General features: G+C 36.0%; 1 protein-coding gene across 2 annotated transcripts in view; it reads left to right on the plus strand.

Moving 5' to 3' along the window:
- The first annotated feature begins 291 nt into the window (after positions 1-291).
- Positions 292-15,715, plus strand: part of DCTN4 (dynactin subunit 4) — a 34,460-nt gene continuing 19,036 nt past the window's right edge. Inside the window, exons 1-9 of one of the 2 annotated variants that reach the window (XM_017677473.2) lie at positions 292-461; positions 3,022-3,092; positions 5,236-5,414; positions 10,722-10,765; positions 12,576-12,683; positions 13,792-13,812; positions 14,202-14,275; positions 14,505-14,617; positions 14,908-15,017. In XM_017677473.2, the coding sequence (XP_017532962.1) occupies positions 327-461; positions 3,022-3,092; positions 5,236-5,414; positions 10,722-10,765; positions 12,576-12,683; positions 13,792-13,812; positions 14,202-14,275; positions 14,505-14,617; positions 14,908-15,017 (855 nt within the window). In that variant the 5' untranslated portion in view covers positions 292-326. The remainder of the gene's footprint in view (positions 462-3,021; positions 3,093-5,235; positions 5,415-10,721; positions 10,766-12,575; positions 12,684-13,791; positions 13,813-14,201; positions 14,276-14,504; positions 14,618-14,907; positions 15,018-15,715) is intronic. The other variant, XM_017677475.2, reaches the window with a different exon arrangement.

Consider the following 15,715-nt stretch of genomic DNA (forward strand, 5'->3'; position numbering starts at 1 on the left):
AGTTGCAAATAAAACAAAAGAGCAGCTTTCCTTTCTGGAAGGAAGGCAAAAGAAGAGCACTGAGCCTGTCGGTATTTGAGATGTCATTCAATATTTAACGATGGAAAGGCCCCAGGCGGCTGAAGCTCACTAAAACAGTGGGGCTTAAGCATTTCACCGAGAGCGGGAGAAACCTGGGAGCCCAGCTGCGCAAGCGCACTTTGACTTTCTCCCTGCGCAAAGCTCCACAAACCCGGGAACCTTACGTCAAAGTCTACGTTGACTTAAACACTGGTTCCCTGGTCACGTAGTGCTACGGGAGCGTCGTTGACTCCTCCTTCTTCAAGATGGCGTCTTTGCTGCAATCGGAGCGGGTACTCTACCTAGTCCAGGGAGAAAAGAAGGTTCGGGCCCCGCTCTCGCAGCTGTACTTCTGCCGCTATTGTAGCGAGCTGCGGTCTTTGGAATGTGTGTCTCACGAGGTAACGCTGTCGTCCCATGAAGAGTGTGTGTAGTGGGGGCAGGGGAGCCGTTCACCCTAGTCACCGCGGCGGTTAGTCATTTTCCTAGTTTGCTGATTGGCTATGTCTTCCGACACTCAGATTTAAGTTGCTTACAATTTGTCATTTAGGAGGCGCGGCCTTGGGTAGGGCTGATCGGATCTTCTGGTTCTAGGGCGCGCGCCATTGATTGGACAAACTTGACTTTGGGGGCCGCTGGCTGTCTCTGGGAGGGTTGGTAATTGGGTGGGTTGGGGAGGAAAAGGTGTGGGGATGCTTAGTTCAGGCCACTTGAGGGGCGAGATGCTGTCTTTCCAGGATTGTGGACCATGTGGGGCCCGCAGGCCTTCTCGTTTATGCTCCTCTCATCCTGGAAGTTCTGCACCTACTTTCACGCCAGAAACTGGGCGCTCCTCAGACTTCTCAGCTGTTTCCTGGCTCAGGCCGAGGCCTGCAGCGGGGAAGAGTGTCAGATGCGGTGCGCTGAGCGAGAAGCGCTCAGAATAGAATCTGCCATGGAAGAAGCTCAAAGTGTTATTATATTCAGGGCGCTCCTCTAAAGAATAGGGTGCTGTCCTTCATGGGCTCAAGTGGGGTTGCAGGTGGGATTCCTCAGAATGTAGAAGACCCCACCAACAAGAAGTCACCAAATAACAAAACCGCAGAATTTATGCAGCACTTGGCATATCTTGTTTCATTCAATAAACTTGGGGGATTAAAAAGCAAATAAGACATAAATCCTGTTGTTGAGTAACTCAGTCTAGGGAAAGAATACCTGATACTAACAATAGCTGCATCTTACTCAATATTTTCTATATGCCGTGTGCTTTATTTTACATAATCTTTTTTATTCTTACAACCCAATAGGATGGATACCTTTTAAAAAATTACAGTTAATGAAACAAACATGTGTAAGGTTGAAGGCACTGGGGGGAGGGGGGAGCACGTCGTTAGCCTCCATTTCCGTAGACTAGGGAACCTCGCCCGGGGCATTCAAATAAACTACCTGGCCCTTTATTGCCTCTCTTCACCTGCTTATTTCGGCTAAAATTTTTCTTACATTATGTTTACCGTAGGTCACAGAGCTAAAAATTTGTGGGTGGGAGGGAGGACCAGAATTTGAAACCAGGGAACCTGATTCAGAGAAGTTCACTGTAAAGATCCATGGACTATTAAAAACGTGTGTAAAAATACGGCCTATTTCATAAGCCATTTTACATATTACTATTATAATTTTATTGGGGATATTTTTCAAGATACTAAGAATAGAGCAAGCAGTTAAATAGTACTAGAGGAAAATCAGTACCGATGTATATACATGATCTTTCTTGTATTAATTTTATCGTTTAATCCTCAAAATATTCCTGTGTTATCTGCCGGGCAGGTTCTTTCTCTTTTAGGTGCTTCCCTGTTCCAGCTCCACCTCCAGGATTTATTGGATTAAGTTCTCATTTGGTGGTCATTGGGAAGCTCAGTCTCCATGATCTCTAAGGATTTTTTTAGCTAGGACATTCAGTCTGAGTGTGTCTTTAAAAGACTGGTGTATACTTGTGAAGTGGAGGTCATTAGGGTTTGGGGAAGGATGAGGCTACTGAGGGCTGGAGCAGTCCAGAAAGTTCTTAATGAAGAACCTAGGATTGGAGCTACACATGAAGGGACAGGCATAATATGGAAAGGGGACAAGAAGAAATGAAATATATTTTGCCCTTTATGATAAGGTAGTGCAAACATTAATTATCAATACTGTATTTTATGTTCCTGGAGATTATTTGAGCAGCCACTTTACCTTTTCAAAGATTGCCCTGTTTATAGCAGATGATGATAAAAGAAGTCAGTTCTGTTACAGTATTTGTGTTCAAGTGAATCTGTCTCTGCATTTGCAGGTAAGTAGAGTTCTGAAAATAGGATCTACCTCCATTAAAGAAAATAATTATTCAGACCTTAAAAAATAACAATCTAATATTTATAACTATTTTTTTAGTTAACACAATAAGACTGTCTTGTTAGCTTGGTAGTTTAACTGCCATTTAAAAATCTCCAATTCGTTGGCTCTCTATATATATATAAACCGACTTTGTAAATGTTCACTTACACTTTTCTTAGTGAACATGTATTCAGTAAAGAGAAAACTTAAAATCTCTCTTTAACAGTTTAAGTGTGGTCAAGTTATTGCAGTCTAATAAAGCTAAACTAGATAGATATATTTGATCACAGCCTCACAAACTGGGTTATTTTATTTATTAATCTATTCATTAGGGTATCATAAAGTTGTTCTTCTACATAGACATCTTTTAACACATCTAATGCATAAAACCCTGGTGAAAGGGAACGGGAAAGATCAGAAATAAAAATAGAAGGATTTTAGGGAATCCAGAGGGTATGAAGAAACCAGTGATTGAAGAATAGACTCCAAGCTGAAAATGTTCTTTGCCAGATCAGTGCTTTCTCACCTGCTCCAGTATATTTTTTAATTCATTATTTGGCACAGACATATGCACAAGCTATACTCTTTTCCTCTGATTTTTTTATTTCTTGTTTCTAGGTGGACTCCCATTATTGTCCCAGTTGCTTAGAAAATATGCCATCAGCTGAAGCCAAACTGAAAAAGAATAGGTAAGACTGCAATCTTGTGTTTTGTTTTCCTCAAATATTTTTTAATAGCTGATAAGAAAACACATGGGATTAATTCTCATTTTTAACTAGCTGTTACTCATTTTTAGCATCACTCTTGCCAGAGATGAAATATTCTTTGATTTTTTGTATATAAACTTTTTATTTTAGAATAGTTTCAGAATTAAGAATTATTGTGAAGATGGTTCAGAGAATTCCATTTACCCCATACCCAGTCTTCCCTATTATTAGCATCTTACATTAGTGTAGTGTGTTTGTCTCAATTAATGAATGATATTACCACATTGTTATTAAATTAACTCCACATTTTATTCAGATTTCCTGAGTTTTTCCCTAATCTCCTTTTTCTGTTCCAGGAGCCTATTGAGGATACCCACATTATAATTAATAGTCATGTCTTCTTAGGCTCCTTCTGCTGTGATGTTTTCTTAGAGTTTCCTTGGTTTTGATGACCTTAAACATTCAAAGAATGCTACTAAGGTATTTTGTAGAAGGCCCTCAATTAGAATTTGTCCAATGTTTCTCTGGTCAGCTGGGGGAATGTGTTATGGGGAGGAGGACCACAGAGGTAAAGTGCATCTCATCACACAATGTCAAGGGCACATAAAATCAAAATGTCTTGTCACTGTTGATGTTAACCTTTATTACCTGGTCTGAGCTATTGTTTGTCAGGTTTCTCCAGTTACTCTTCTTTTCCTTCCTTTCCCATGTCATACTCTTAAGAAGGAAAAATCACTATTAAATAGTGGGGAGTTATGTATCCCCCTCCATGAGGGCTATCTCCATAAATTATTTGGAATTTTTTTGCATGCAAAATTTTTTCTTCTATTTATCTAATCATTTACTTAAAGCATTATGGACTCATGAATATTTATTTTATACTTTAGGTTATATCCAATACTACTATATTTTTTTTGTTCAAATTGTTCCAGCTGCATTGGGAGCTCTTTCAGTAGACTCCTATATCCTTATGATATACCCCCATTGTATAGGAGTTTTTTGTTTTTGTTTTTGTTCATTCATTTCTGGTACTGCAACATATTCCAGGTTCATCCTGTATACAGTCTGCTACAGACCTAGAATTAGCCATTTCTCTAAGGAGTCCTGTTTCTTTTTATTGGAAAGTACAATTAAAAACCAAGACCTGGGTAGTAGGTGTGCTCATTGCTAATGGGTGCTGTGTGGTTTTTAACTTGGTTGGAAGTCCTTTGCTACCAGTCACACCCCTACATTTCTACAGATAATTGCCCACAGATTATTATTTTTAATACCTTTTGGGAGGTGGGAAGTATAATTTGTCTTTCCTGTCCCCAAGAAATGGATCCTGATGAGCCAGACATCGTTTTATATGCTGTTCACATTAATTTTATCATTTAATCCTCAAAATATTCCTGTGAGGTAGATACTATTGTTCTTGAAGATGTTATCCAAACAGCAAAGTATCACACATAATTGGGGTTATGGAATGGAACTTCAGAGCTAGTCCAGGACTAGAGGTGAAATCTTGGTAATCTTAGGTGGGAAAGTTAAAAGCCATAAACACAAAGTCTCCCAGAAGGGGAACTGTTGCCTGGGCAGTAGGAGGAGTAGTGCCTGGGTAGGGAGCAGGAAGCCCTGAGAATGCACTTCTTTCCAGCCACTGCCGTTTGATAGCATTGTTTGTTTTCTGTTTCAGCTCTGGCCAGTTTCACAGCTTAGTGTGCTGTTGCATCTCAGTTTTCCATTGTGTAATTGGTCTGTCCCTCCAAAGGCATAGCTGTGACATTTCTCTTTTCTTCAGAAAACCTTGTGCTCTGTACAAGAATAAAAAAAGTCTGAAAGTTAAGTTCAGATTGTGTTAACAGTGATTCCCTCTTTAGAGTATGATTGAGTCAGGCCCTGATTCTTTAGGAACTTAGGCGATGATTGCATTTTTTTTTTTAATAATGAACGTGTACATTTGAAATTTTAAACAAAGTTCATAAACATCTCTCAGGAATATTTCTTTATTTCCTTTTGCTTGGGATAGATTCCTTCCTTCTAGTCCTCTCTTGAATTCCTAACACTTGGAACAATACCTGTGGCATGGTAGGTCCTTGATAAATGTTTGTTGAATGAATGAAAGGTTGTGTTTGTTATTTCACAGATGTGCTAACTGCTTTGACTGTCCTGGCTGTATGCACACCCTCTCCACTCGGGCAACAAGCATTTCCACACAGCTTCCAGATGACCCCGCCAAGACCACCATGAAGAAAGCCTATTACCTGGCCTGTGGATTTTGTCGCTGGACATCTAGAGATGTGGGCATGGCCGACAAATCTGTGGGTGAGTGAGGTGGACTTCAACATGAGATTTTGTGAAATTGGCAGTGCTGTAATTGCCCACAAATTATTATTTTTAATACCTATTGGGAGGTGGGAACTAAATTAGAGTATTTTGTCATTAAATTTTCTGTATTCCCAAGTTCTCACAGTGATGGACCATGGTGTTTCATCTGAGGCTGGGTAAACTATTTAGTTTTCTTAGAATTTGTAAAATAGCTTTTATAAATCTGACACTTTCTTACAATTAAAATATTAATGCTCTTTTATTTATAAAAAATAAATGCTTCTGATGATGAAACACACCATGAACAAAACTAAAGGATAAAAGGAACAAACCAGGAAATATATTTGGATCATATATAACAGACTTAAGATAAATAACTAAAAATGAGGAACTCTTATAAATCACTAAGAAAGAGACCCAAAAGAAAAATAGGCAAAGGATGTGAACAGCAGCTTTCAGAAGTAGAAATAAAAATGGTCAGAACTAAAATGTGCACACTGAAGGAGCCACCATAGGATAAAAAGGATCTGTGTCTTTTTTACAAACTCCTTAGTAACTATATAGATTCCATGGAAAGACCCTAACCTTTCACGAATTCACAATTCAAGTCTCACCCATTCATGTTTCCCTCCTCTCAAATTTTATAGCCCTTTCTTTTTTTTTCTACACTTCCTTTTGGGTATCATAAACTGCCTTGTACTATTATATTCTTGGTATGTGAATTTTTCACGTGTTTTAAACTCTAATAAGAGTTCCTTGGGAACAAAGACTTTGTTTTGAATGTCTCAATTCTTCATTTAGTTTTCATTGACTAGTTGATTGGTTTTTTTGTTTTCACACACAACTTGGTGAAGTAATATATGTATTTTTTAAAAGCCAATAAATATGCAAAAAGATGTGCTCAACTTTACTAGTAATCAGAGAAATGCAAATTAAAACTTCATCCATTGATTTGACAAAATTTTTTAAATCTGTTAACACCAAGTGTTGGCAAGAACATGGGAAAATAGTTCTTTCATATGCTGTGGCCTTAGAGAGCACTTTGACGATGTCTGTTAAAATATTAAACTGCTTTTATCCTCTGCCCAGCAATTCCATGTCTAAGATTCTATCCTGAGGCATTCAAATATGTGCCCAAAGGTACATGTATGTTTGTGTGTGTGTGTGTGTGTGTGTGTGTGTGTGTGTGTATACAGACACACACACAGTGTTTATCAATGAAATAGAAAAATTGTGTTTTTGGACCTCAAGATCACTTACCATTTAAGGCATTAATTACCTCTCCATCATTTGAGCATTTCAGAGTGGAGATTGCAGTTACCTTTATTAGGAAACTTTCTTTTTACATTTCCTTTACTCTATGGTTTACATCAGAGAATAGTTTCTTTATAGTCAATTCAAAATATTGAATTGCTATTTATTTGTTATATAAATAGTAGCATTGCTAACTCCCCATTGACTTTTTTTCTGAAATTTCATATGTTTTCTGAAAAATTTTTAGACTTGTTAAAAATTCTCATTTTTGGATTTTCATTAAAAATGTCAAATTTTTATCCCTTTCTTGCATTGAAAGCAATAAATAAACACTAGCACCTTGCTGTTATTTGTTATTTCACTTAATAAAGTACCTTGAAGATCTTTAAAAAATAGACATTTCAGTTTACTTACTAATATATTAGGAAGTCCATAACAAGCTTACTATGTCATTTGACATAACTAAAATGAACATAGACTTTAGCTAAAAACTTCCCATAGATTCTTACACAATTTAAAAGTAAATGTGGGTGAAGTTTCTTTACATTCAACTTTGTTCTTAAAAATTTAATCCTTAATTCTGTTGAGTTTGTGCGGTGGTTTAGAGTGGCTGAGCTCTTGGGGTTTTTTTCTGATTTTTGTTCAGTAAGTTGATGAAACAATCTTCAAAAACAAAATTAACTAAGCAAGTATACCTTAGTTCCTTAAAAATGCTCTGGTGGGTAGATATTACCTGAAATGTGATTTATGTTAGAAACATTATATAACATCTTCTTAGGTTGTCAGTGAATATTTGTGTATGTTTTAATGTCAGTGTAGCAAGTAAGTTGTTGAAATTTATTTATGAATATAAGTTAAATATAAAAAGCAACCTCAAAGTGGCATAGTGTATTCCTCCATGAGTTAAAATGTGTTTTCCCACGTTTGTATTTGTCTTTTTTTTATCAAGTTAAAGAAAGAATGCTCAGAAATCCAAATCCATTTCTCCAATTGTTACTCGGTGTGCTTTTTGGATCATGAGCCATCGGTATTGGAGAATTTATATTTCAGAACTTAAAACCAATGCTTGCCTCTAGAAATCTTATCTACTGTAGGGTATCATGACAATGATAATTGAATACCAGGAGCTCTGAGAGAGTACACATAATTTCATTTCTTCCATGATGTCACTGGTGTCTGAGAAGCCCTGAAACCACTTTAGTTAGAACTCTTTTGTTTATTTATAAGTAAGCCATTGTGTCAGCAATGTGCAGAGAAAAATTTATAATGAGGTAGTTCTGTCTCCCAAGTTGCTATTTAGAATGAATTAGCAGTTTTAAAAAAGCAGTTAAGTATAGCAATCATATTTTTTTAAATATTACAACTAAAATGTGATTGCCTTAAGTAAGGCAACCCTTAAAATATAAATATTGTACTAAATGATGTTATTGCTGCCGTTTCTTGAAAGGGGGTAGTGTCACCTTCAACAAGAGTCCTTTTAAAAAGTTATTTTTAATTATACAAATAAAACACATTCATGTACTGATTACCCAGCTTAAGAAATTAAACATAACCAAAACAGTTTAAGCTCCTTGAGTAAGCCTTCTTCCACTGCATCCTCCTTCCTCTGCCCCTTAGAGAGCGATGATCATCACAATCCTGAATTCAGTGTATACCAGTTACCATACATGTCTTCATACTTCTCCACATAATGGATGGAGCCACTAGCAAATAATGTTTTTCACTTTTGAAACAAATAGAAACATACTGTATGTATGTATCCTGCTACAACTTTTCTTTATTAACATTATGTTTATGATACACAGCTGATTCATGCATGACTTACCAGTTTATCATGTATATGTTTACAGTTTACAGTTTTTTGTCTTTTGATGGATATTTAGGTTTTCAATTTTTTTGCTTTTGACAACAGTGTTATTAGAAATATTCTTGTATGTGTCTTCCTAAATCACAAGAGTAAGGGTTTCCACACGTAACTAAAAGTAAAATTGCTGGTTCCCAGTGTGTGTGTCTTTAGCTCTCCAAATTGGTTTACCAGTTTTTGTTCCCACTAGTGAGAGTAGACTGCCCATTGCTTCGGGTCCTTGGCAGCTCTTATTGTTGTTGGACTTCTTTCCAGTTTTTCCAAACTGATAGTTGTGAAATATCTCATTATAGTTTTAACTTTTTCTCTTTTTTTGGTTATCTTTATTGTTATAATTTACATGTAATGAAGCTCACTAATTTTAAATGGAGAATTCTGTGATTTTTGACAAATGTGTATAGTCATGTAGCCACCACCACAATCATGTTGTAGAACAATTCTATCACCCCAAAATTTTTCTCAGTGCCCCTTTGCAGTCAGTTCCTTCCCCTGCCTCTTTGCCCCAACTGCCACTAATATGCTGTCTATCACTGTAACTTTGCCTTTTCTATAAGTTTATATAATTGGGAGTCTTGTAGTACATAGTCTTTTGTGTCTGTCTTCTTGCACTTAGCATAATGCTTTTGAGGTTCTTCCATGTTTTTGCTGTTCGTTGCTAAGTAGTATATCTATTGTATGGGTATACCACAAGTTGTTTATTCATTCTCTAGGTGATGGACATTTGGCTTTTTTCCAGTTTCTGTCTCATGTGAATAAAGCTGTTATGAACATATGAACATTTGCCTACAAGTCTTAGTGTGGATATATGTTTTCATTTTTCTTGAGTAAATACATAGGGTAAGGGTATGTTTAATTTGACTAGAAACCACCCAGCTCTGTCCCAAAGTGGCCATACCATTTCGGATCTTCATCAGTGATATAGGAGAGTTCCAGTTCCTCAACAACTTTCAGTATTTTCAGTCTTTCTCATTTTAGCCATTCTAGTGAGTGTGTAATGATACATACCTCATTGTGGGCTTAATTTGCATTTTCTTAATGTGCTTATTTGCCATTCATGTGTCTTCTTTGGTGAACTGTTTGTACAAATCTTTTGCCCATTTTTAACTGATTTTTTTTGTCTTTTTATAGTCATAAAAATTCTGTATACTGGATACAAGTCTTTTGTTAAATATGTTTTGCAAATATTTTCTCCCAGTCTTTGTCTTGCCCTTTTTATTTTCTCAACAGTGTTTTTTGAAGAGCACAAGTTTCCAGTTTTGATGATGTCCATTTTATCAATTTTTTATTTTATAGTTTTTGCCTTTGTGTCCTAGTGAAGAAATGTGAGGCTAACTGAAGGTCCACTAATGTTTTCTTCCCAAAGTATTGTAGTTTTAGCTCTTGCATGTAAGTCTATTATTTATTTCAGGGTAAGCTTTATATATGCTGTGAGGTAAGGGTTAAGATTTTTTTTTTGTATGGGGATATTTTTTTGTTGTACCATTTGTTGAAAGTATTCATTATGGTTTTACTTTAAGTTTTCTGGAGTATTCTATGAGTTGTGCTGTTTGTTTCTTACGTAAGAAGTTCTTCTCTAAACCCAGATCTTACAGGAGAGAAATTGTGTAGTGTTGCAAATAAGGGCAGAGTCTCTGGAGTCAGACTACCTGAGGTTGAATCCTGGCTTTACCACTTACTATCGGTGTGATTTGGGAGAAGTTTTATAACTTCTTTAAGCTTCAATTTCCTCATTTGTAAAATGAGACTAGTAATAAGACTCCCTGCCTTGGAGTGTTATTATGAGAATATGTTTCAAATGCCAGGAACAGAAGCTATAATATATGTTAGTTGTGGAGATGGTGGTTATCATTATCACCATCATTATTTTTATTTTATTTATTTATTTATTATGTTTATTTTGGTATCATTAATATACAAGTACATGAGCAACATTGTGGTTACTAGATTCCCCCTATTATCAAGTCCCCACCACATACCACATTACAATCACTGTCCATCAGCATAGTAAGGCCATCATTATTTTTAAAGAAAAAATTTTATCCTGTACATTCTGGTCCATATGATTTCTAGGATTCTTTCTTAGAAGTTTTGCGATTTTATGTATATATGTTTTGTGGCCTACACATGACTTTTTATGAAAGTAAAATTATCCAATTATAAAATTGTTAATGTTCCTTTATTTGCAGCTAGTGGTGGGTGGCAGGAACCTGAAAATCCTCACACACATCGGGTAAGTAAAGGGTCATCAGAGAAAGGCTGAAATAAGATAAGATGGAGAAAAAGACTGAGGATCTTCCATTTTCTCAGTGGGTATGGTCTATGATCAGAAATCCATAATGTGTTGTGGCAGCTGTTACACATAGAAAGTGCTTCTCATTGTAAGAGATTAAATCACGGCAGTGTTTTCTGGTCTGGTTTAAATTAATAGAGAAATCTAGCTGTAGTTTTACTTCTACTGAACTCATGTTGTGAACTGGAAAAAGGAAACAATGTGTTTTTGTTTTTCACATACTCACCAAGTTAAGGTTCCATTGGCTCTCAAGTACTCTTGAAAATATCAGCAGATAGACATCTTAACTCTTAGAAACACCACTACTTTAGAAGATGCCTTTGGACTGAGTAGTGGTTGCTTATAGAATCATGATTTGAACATTCTTTAGCGGTTCATAGTGATTTGACCTCTGTATTATGTATTAGAGTTGATTTTTTTGCCCCTGGAACTGGAATACGAGAAAGATGATAAAATGCTATCAAAATGATATATGATCAAACCATATATTAAATAATAATTTTTACCTATGACATCAAAAATTAGAAATACTGAAAATATCTTGGATGAGAGTATGGGAAATTGGACCTTCTCACATATACTATTATTAGTGTAAATTATTACAGATTTCTTGAATTCTCAGCCATATCTCTTTCTTGTTAGACTCATAAATATATTCATTCATCATAAATTCATTGAGCACTTACGCTGTGCCAGAAACTGTGCTAAACTATAGGGATAATTGGTCCCTACTCTCATAGAGCTTAAATCTAATGGGAAAACACGAATTGGTCAAACAATCCCCAGATAAATGAAAAACAGCAATAATTAATGTAAAGGAGAGATGCATTTTAAACATTTATTAGGTGGAATTTCAACTAATTAGGTCCATGTCTGAAGAATGCGCTGAAGTCTGAGGACAACAGGCACAGAAGGGAAAGAATTCAAGGCATAGGAACAGCATATGCAGAGAGCTTGTGAGTGGAAGAAGCAAAGCCAGTTGTAGACAAGGTGAATGTGACTGGAGTGGAGCAGTGCTAGTAAATGGAAAGTTCATGATACTTTCAGTGAAAAACAAAGTTATAAAATAATAAATTATTTCCCTTATATGTAAAATATTTATACATATAAGAGCTGTATGTCTATATGCAGGTTTTTTAAATGTATGCAGAATATAATCTCAGACCTTTGTAGGTGTATAAGAAGATGTCTGAATTGATAATGGTGGATATAGTGGATAATACCTCTGGTGAGGGGAAAGGTAGACTTGGGAACAAGAGATAAAAGATAAGTGTTACTTTTTATTCTTTGTGTGTATGTATTGTTTTAACTTTTCACAATTAACATACATTGCTTTTATGATAAACATATATTTAAAAATAAAAACATGTGTGAAGTAGGAAGGGAAATAAGGGGGGTAAGAATGTGTAATGTCACATTCTTAGACAGATGGTCCTGTGGCCATGCTGAGAAAAATAGGAGCAGTTGTGACAGGAGATAAGTAATGAAGTAAAGAGCAATGAAAAGAGAACATAAAGGTTCCAAGCCTTTTCATTGACAATTTCTTCCCATGTTTGAACATGAAGGTTCTGTTTCAATTCTGAAAGTAATTTGTGTAATGAAAAGGAATTCTCTTAGAAGAAACAGGCAAGCTTGCCCACCTTAATAATTTATCTTCTCTATTTTATGCATCTAGTCAGTGTTGATTAATTTTGTATGTTTCCTGTTTGCTTTTTTGTGAAACAAATACTAAGTCTTTGATTTCCTACAGATGAACAAACTGATTGAATATTATCAGCAGCTTGCTCAGAAAGAGAAGGTTGAGCGAGATCGCAAGAAACTGGCGCGACGTAGAAACTATATGCCTTTGGCTTTTTCGGTGAGGACTTGGTACAGAAAGGAGTTTGCTGTTCATTGATCAAGATCTGTGTGGGATAAGAATAGTGACCATTTCAGAAGTGGCCGTTTTCCCTAGATTCCTGAATGATGGGTAGGAGAGAAAGGAGTCTCATGATGTGTTTAAGTCCAGCAGTCATGCTTTTGCCATATTGTTAGTTCTACTTGAATGCTTTGACTTGTAAGGACATTTGTATCTTTTTCTCCATCACTCCCCTTTTTCTTCTGATTATTCTCCAGAGGCTACTGTTTAATTTTGCAGGCACCCCAGAACTCATACTTGTACAGAAAATCAGGAGCAGGTGAGCAAGTGGTAGACTTCATTCTACCACTTTTATTACCTGTGTAGCCCACCTTTGACATCCTAGTAGTAGTGGTTTCACAGCTCTAGTTGTCATAATTTTTGGCACTTTGCCATATTTCTCCAGTATGAAAAACACTGACAACACAGTGCATGGTTAAACAAATTGTAATATATGTAAATGTAATTTTTTATAGGAATTATTTATGGAAGCCATTCTCTACTAGTTTGTATACTACCAATCAGAAGCAAGTGATTAGGACTTAGAGCTCTTGTTACCGTCCAAGTTGACATTTAATAAATAACACTTGTTGAATGGTAATGGTGTGTCAAGCACTGTGCTAAATACTTTATACATATAATTTAATCCTCACAACAATCCTGTGGTGTAGATAGTATATCCCCATTTTATAGATAAGGAAAGTAACTTGTCATATTGCTTCTGCATGAGAATCAGACAAGCTGTTGGAACCCTAAGGATTGGTGAGGTCCATATAAAAATACCTAGTTTAGAATTTATAAATAAAACATTAAAGTTATCAATAAAACAGTAAAACTTCTAAAGCATCTACATTTGCCAAAGACTTCAGTGAAGTCTTAATGAATTTTACTGAATAATCCAGTGGTATAATCAGCATCTGTACTAGTGTATTTAGGAGTTGGAATTTAAATTTAGGACATTATTCTTCCCACATGCCCATATAACCTGCCTTCTGTGTGAGTTTGCTTCTGTCTCATGCTGCATTTTTTTTTTCTCTGCTGCAATCTGCTGCTATTTGGGGGCCTACAGCAACACACTATTCATGTAGTGGTAAGTTCTCTTTTATGGTTCTTGCTAACCCTGAAAAAGTTAGCAGATGATCACTGGTGTTCGAAGAAGACATTTGTCATGTGTCTTAGACACTCCACATAGTTCTAGGTTAGATATTTTTAGATCTTAGTGAAAAAATCATAAGTAGTTCAGTTTTACTATATTAATGTAGTTTCAGTCTCCATGTTTTTATTATTACTTTAAGAATAAGATGATGTGGGGCTACAAAGTACTCTCATTAAAGGAAGCTTTCAAATTAGCTTTTTTTTTTTTTTGCTTATTTCCCTGAGCTTCTCATGCTGTCCCACTCATAATTCCCAGTCCACTCTTTTGATAACTAGGACATGTAAATAGGGAATTTCTAACAGGAATTTCTGAATTCCATTTAGGACAAATATGGTCTTGGAACCAGGCTTCAGCGACCACGAGCTGGTGCAACCATCAGTACCCTTGCTGGACTTTCGTAAGTTTGGATGTTAATTGGCTTTAAGGAGAAAAGGAGGTATCAAAATTTCTGTTGAAGGAATGTAATTTAAAGTAGTTGCTAACTGGAGAAGAAGATTTTCATACTTAGAAAATGCCTAAACAGAAAAAAATACCCTGCAGTAGGATAATATTTCAATTACTGGTATTATAGACTCTGAAGATAATCAGGTGGGCCCTTGAGAAATCAACTGCTTTTTGTCTTTTAGCCTTAAAGAAGGAGAGGACCAAAAAGAGGCAAAGATCGAGGCAGCTCAGGCTGTGGATGGGGTGGAGCCGCTTCCTGAGGACTATTACACAGGACCCGTCAATTTAACAGAAGGTAATTTTATACATTATTCTACTTTGTTTTTACCTTACAACTAACTCTGTTTTTGTTACTTATATGCCTTGTGTTTTCAGATTTTTAATGACATAGTTGTCAGTAATAAAATGAATCATATAGCAAATAAAATAGAAGTAATCATTTGAAGAACTATAAAATCTCTACATTATGGTTTTTTAAAGAATGCTGTTCAACAAAGGAAGTATTTTTTCATGTAATTATTTCATATAAGTCTGATTTTGAGCAAGTCACTGTAAACTAAGCCTGGTTTTTGCCTTTCATGCTAGTGACCACCCTTCAGCAGCGTCTCTTACAGCCTGACTTCCAACCAATCTGTGCTTCACAGCTCTATCCTCGTCACAAACACCTTCTGATCAAACGTTCCCTGCGCTGCCGGGTAATTATTCTCTTCTGTAGAGTTGTCGTTTAATCAGGAGAAAAGCAAAAATAAACTAAACATGATTGGTATCTGGCCAATATCAAAATCTCTGGAGTGTAGCAAATATAGAGAAGATGCTTCTAGAGAATGTACTGTGTGTCCAGGCACTTTTAAATGCTTTTAAGATAAACTCAGTCCTCACAACTGTAAGAGGTAGGTACTGTTACCCTGTTCTACAGATGTGAAAACTGAGTTATCTGAAGGTTAATAACTCATTAGCTAATCCTAAAAGAATAGCAAAAAAATATGTAGCATTCAGGCTAATAGAGAAGAAACGAAAAGAACTAACAAAAAACACAAATTAAGAAGAAACCAAGAAAGAAGAAACATCAGCAAGATCCAGGCTGTGGGAATCTATAGAACAAACAGCAGAATTTACATCAGTGCTATTCAACAGCACAACCTTCTGTGATAATGAAAATGTTCTGTACCTGCCTAGTCCAACATAGTAGCCACAAGTCACATGTGGCTACTGAGCATTTGAAATATGATGGTGTGACTGAGGTACTGAATTGTTCATTCTTAATTCACTTAAATAACCATGTGTGACTAATGGCTACACTAAACAACACAGGTCTAGATTGGAAGAGACCTAAAAAGAGTCATATGAGCCAAACACAGTGTGTAGGCATTATTTAAATCCTGATTCAAAAAAC

Source organism: Manis javanica, chromosome 1 (genome assembly GCF_040802235.1).
Source record: "Manis javanica isolate MJ-LG chromosome 1, MJ_LKY, whole genome shotgun sequence".
Classification (NCBI taxonomy): Eukaryota; Metazoa; Chordata; class Mammalia; order Pholidota; family Manidae; genus Manis; species Manis javanica.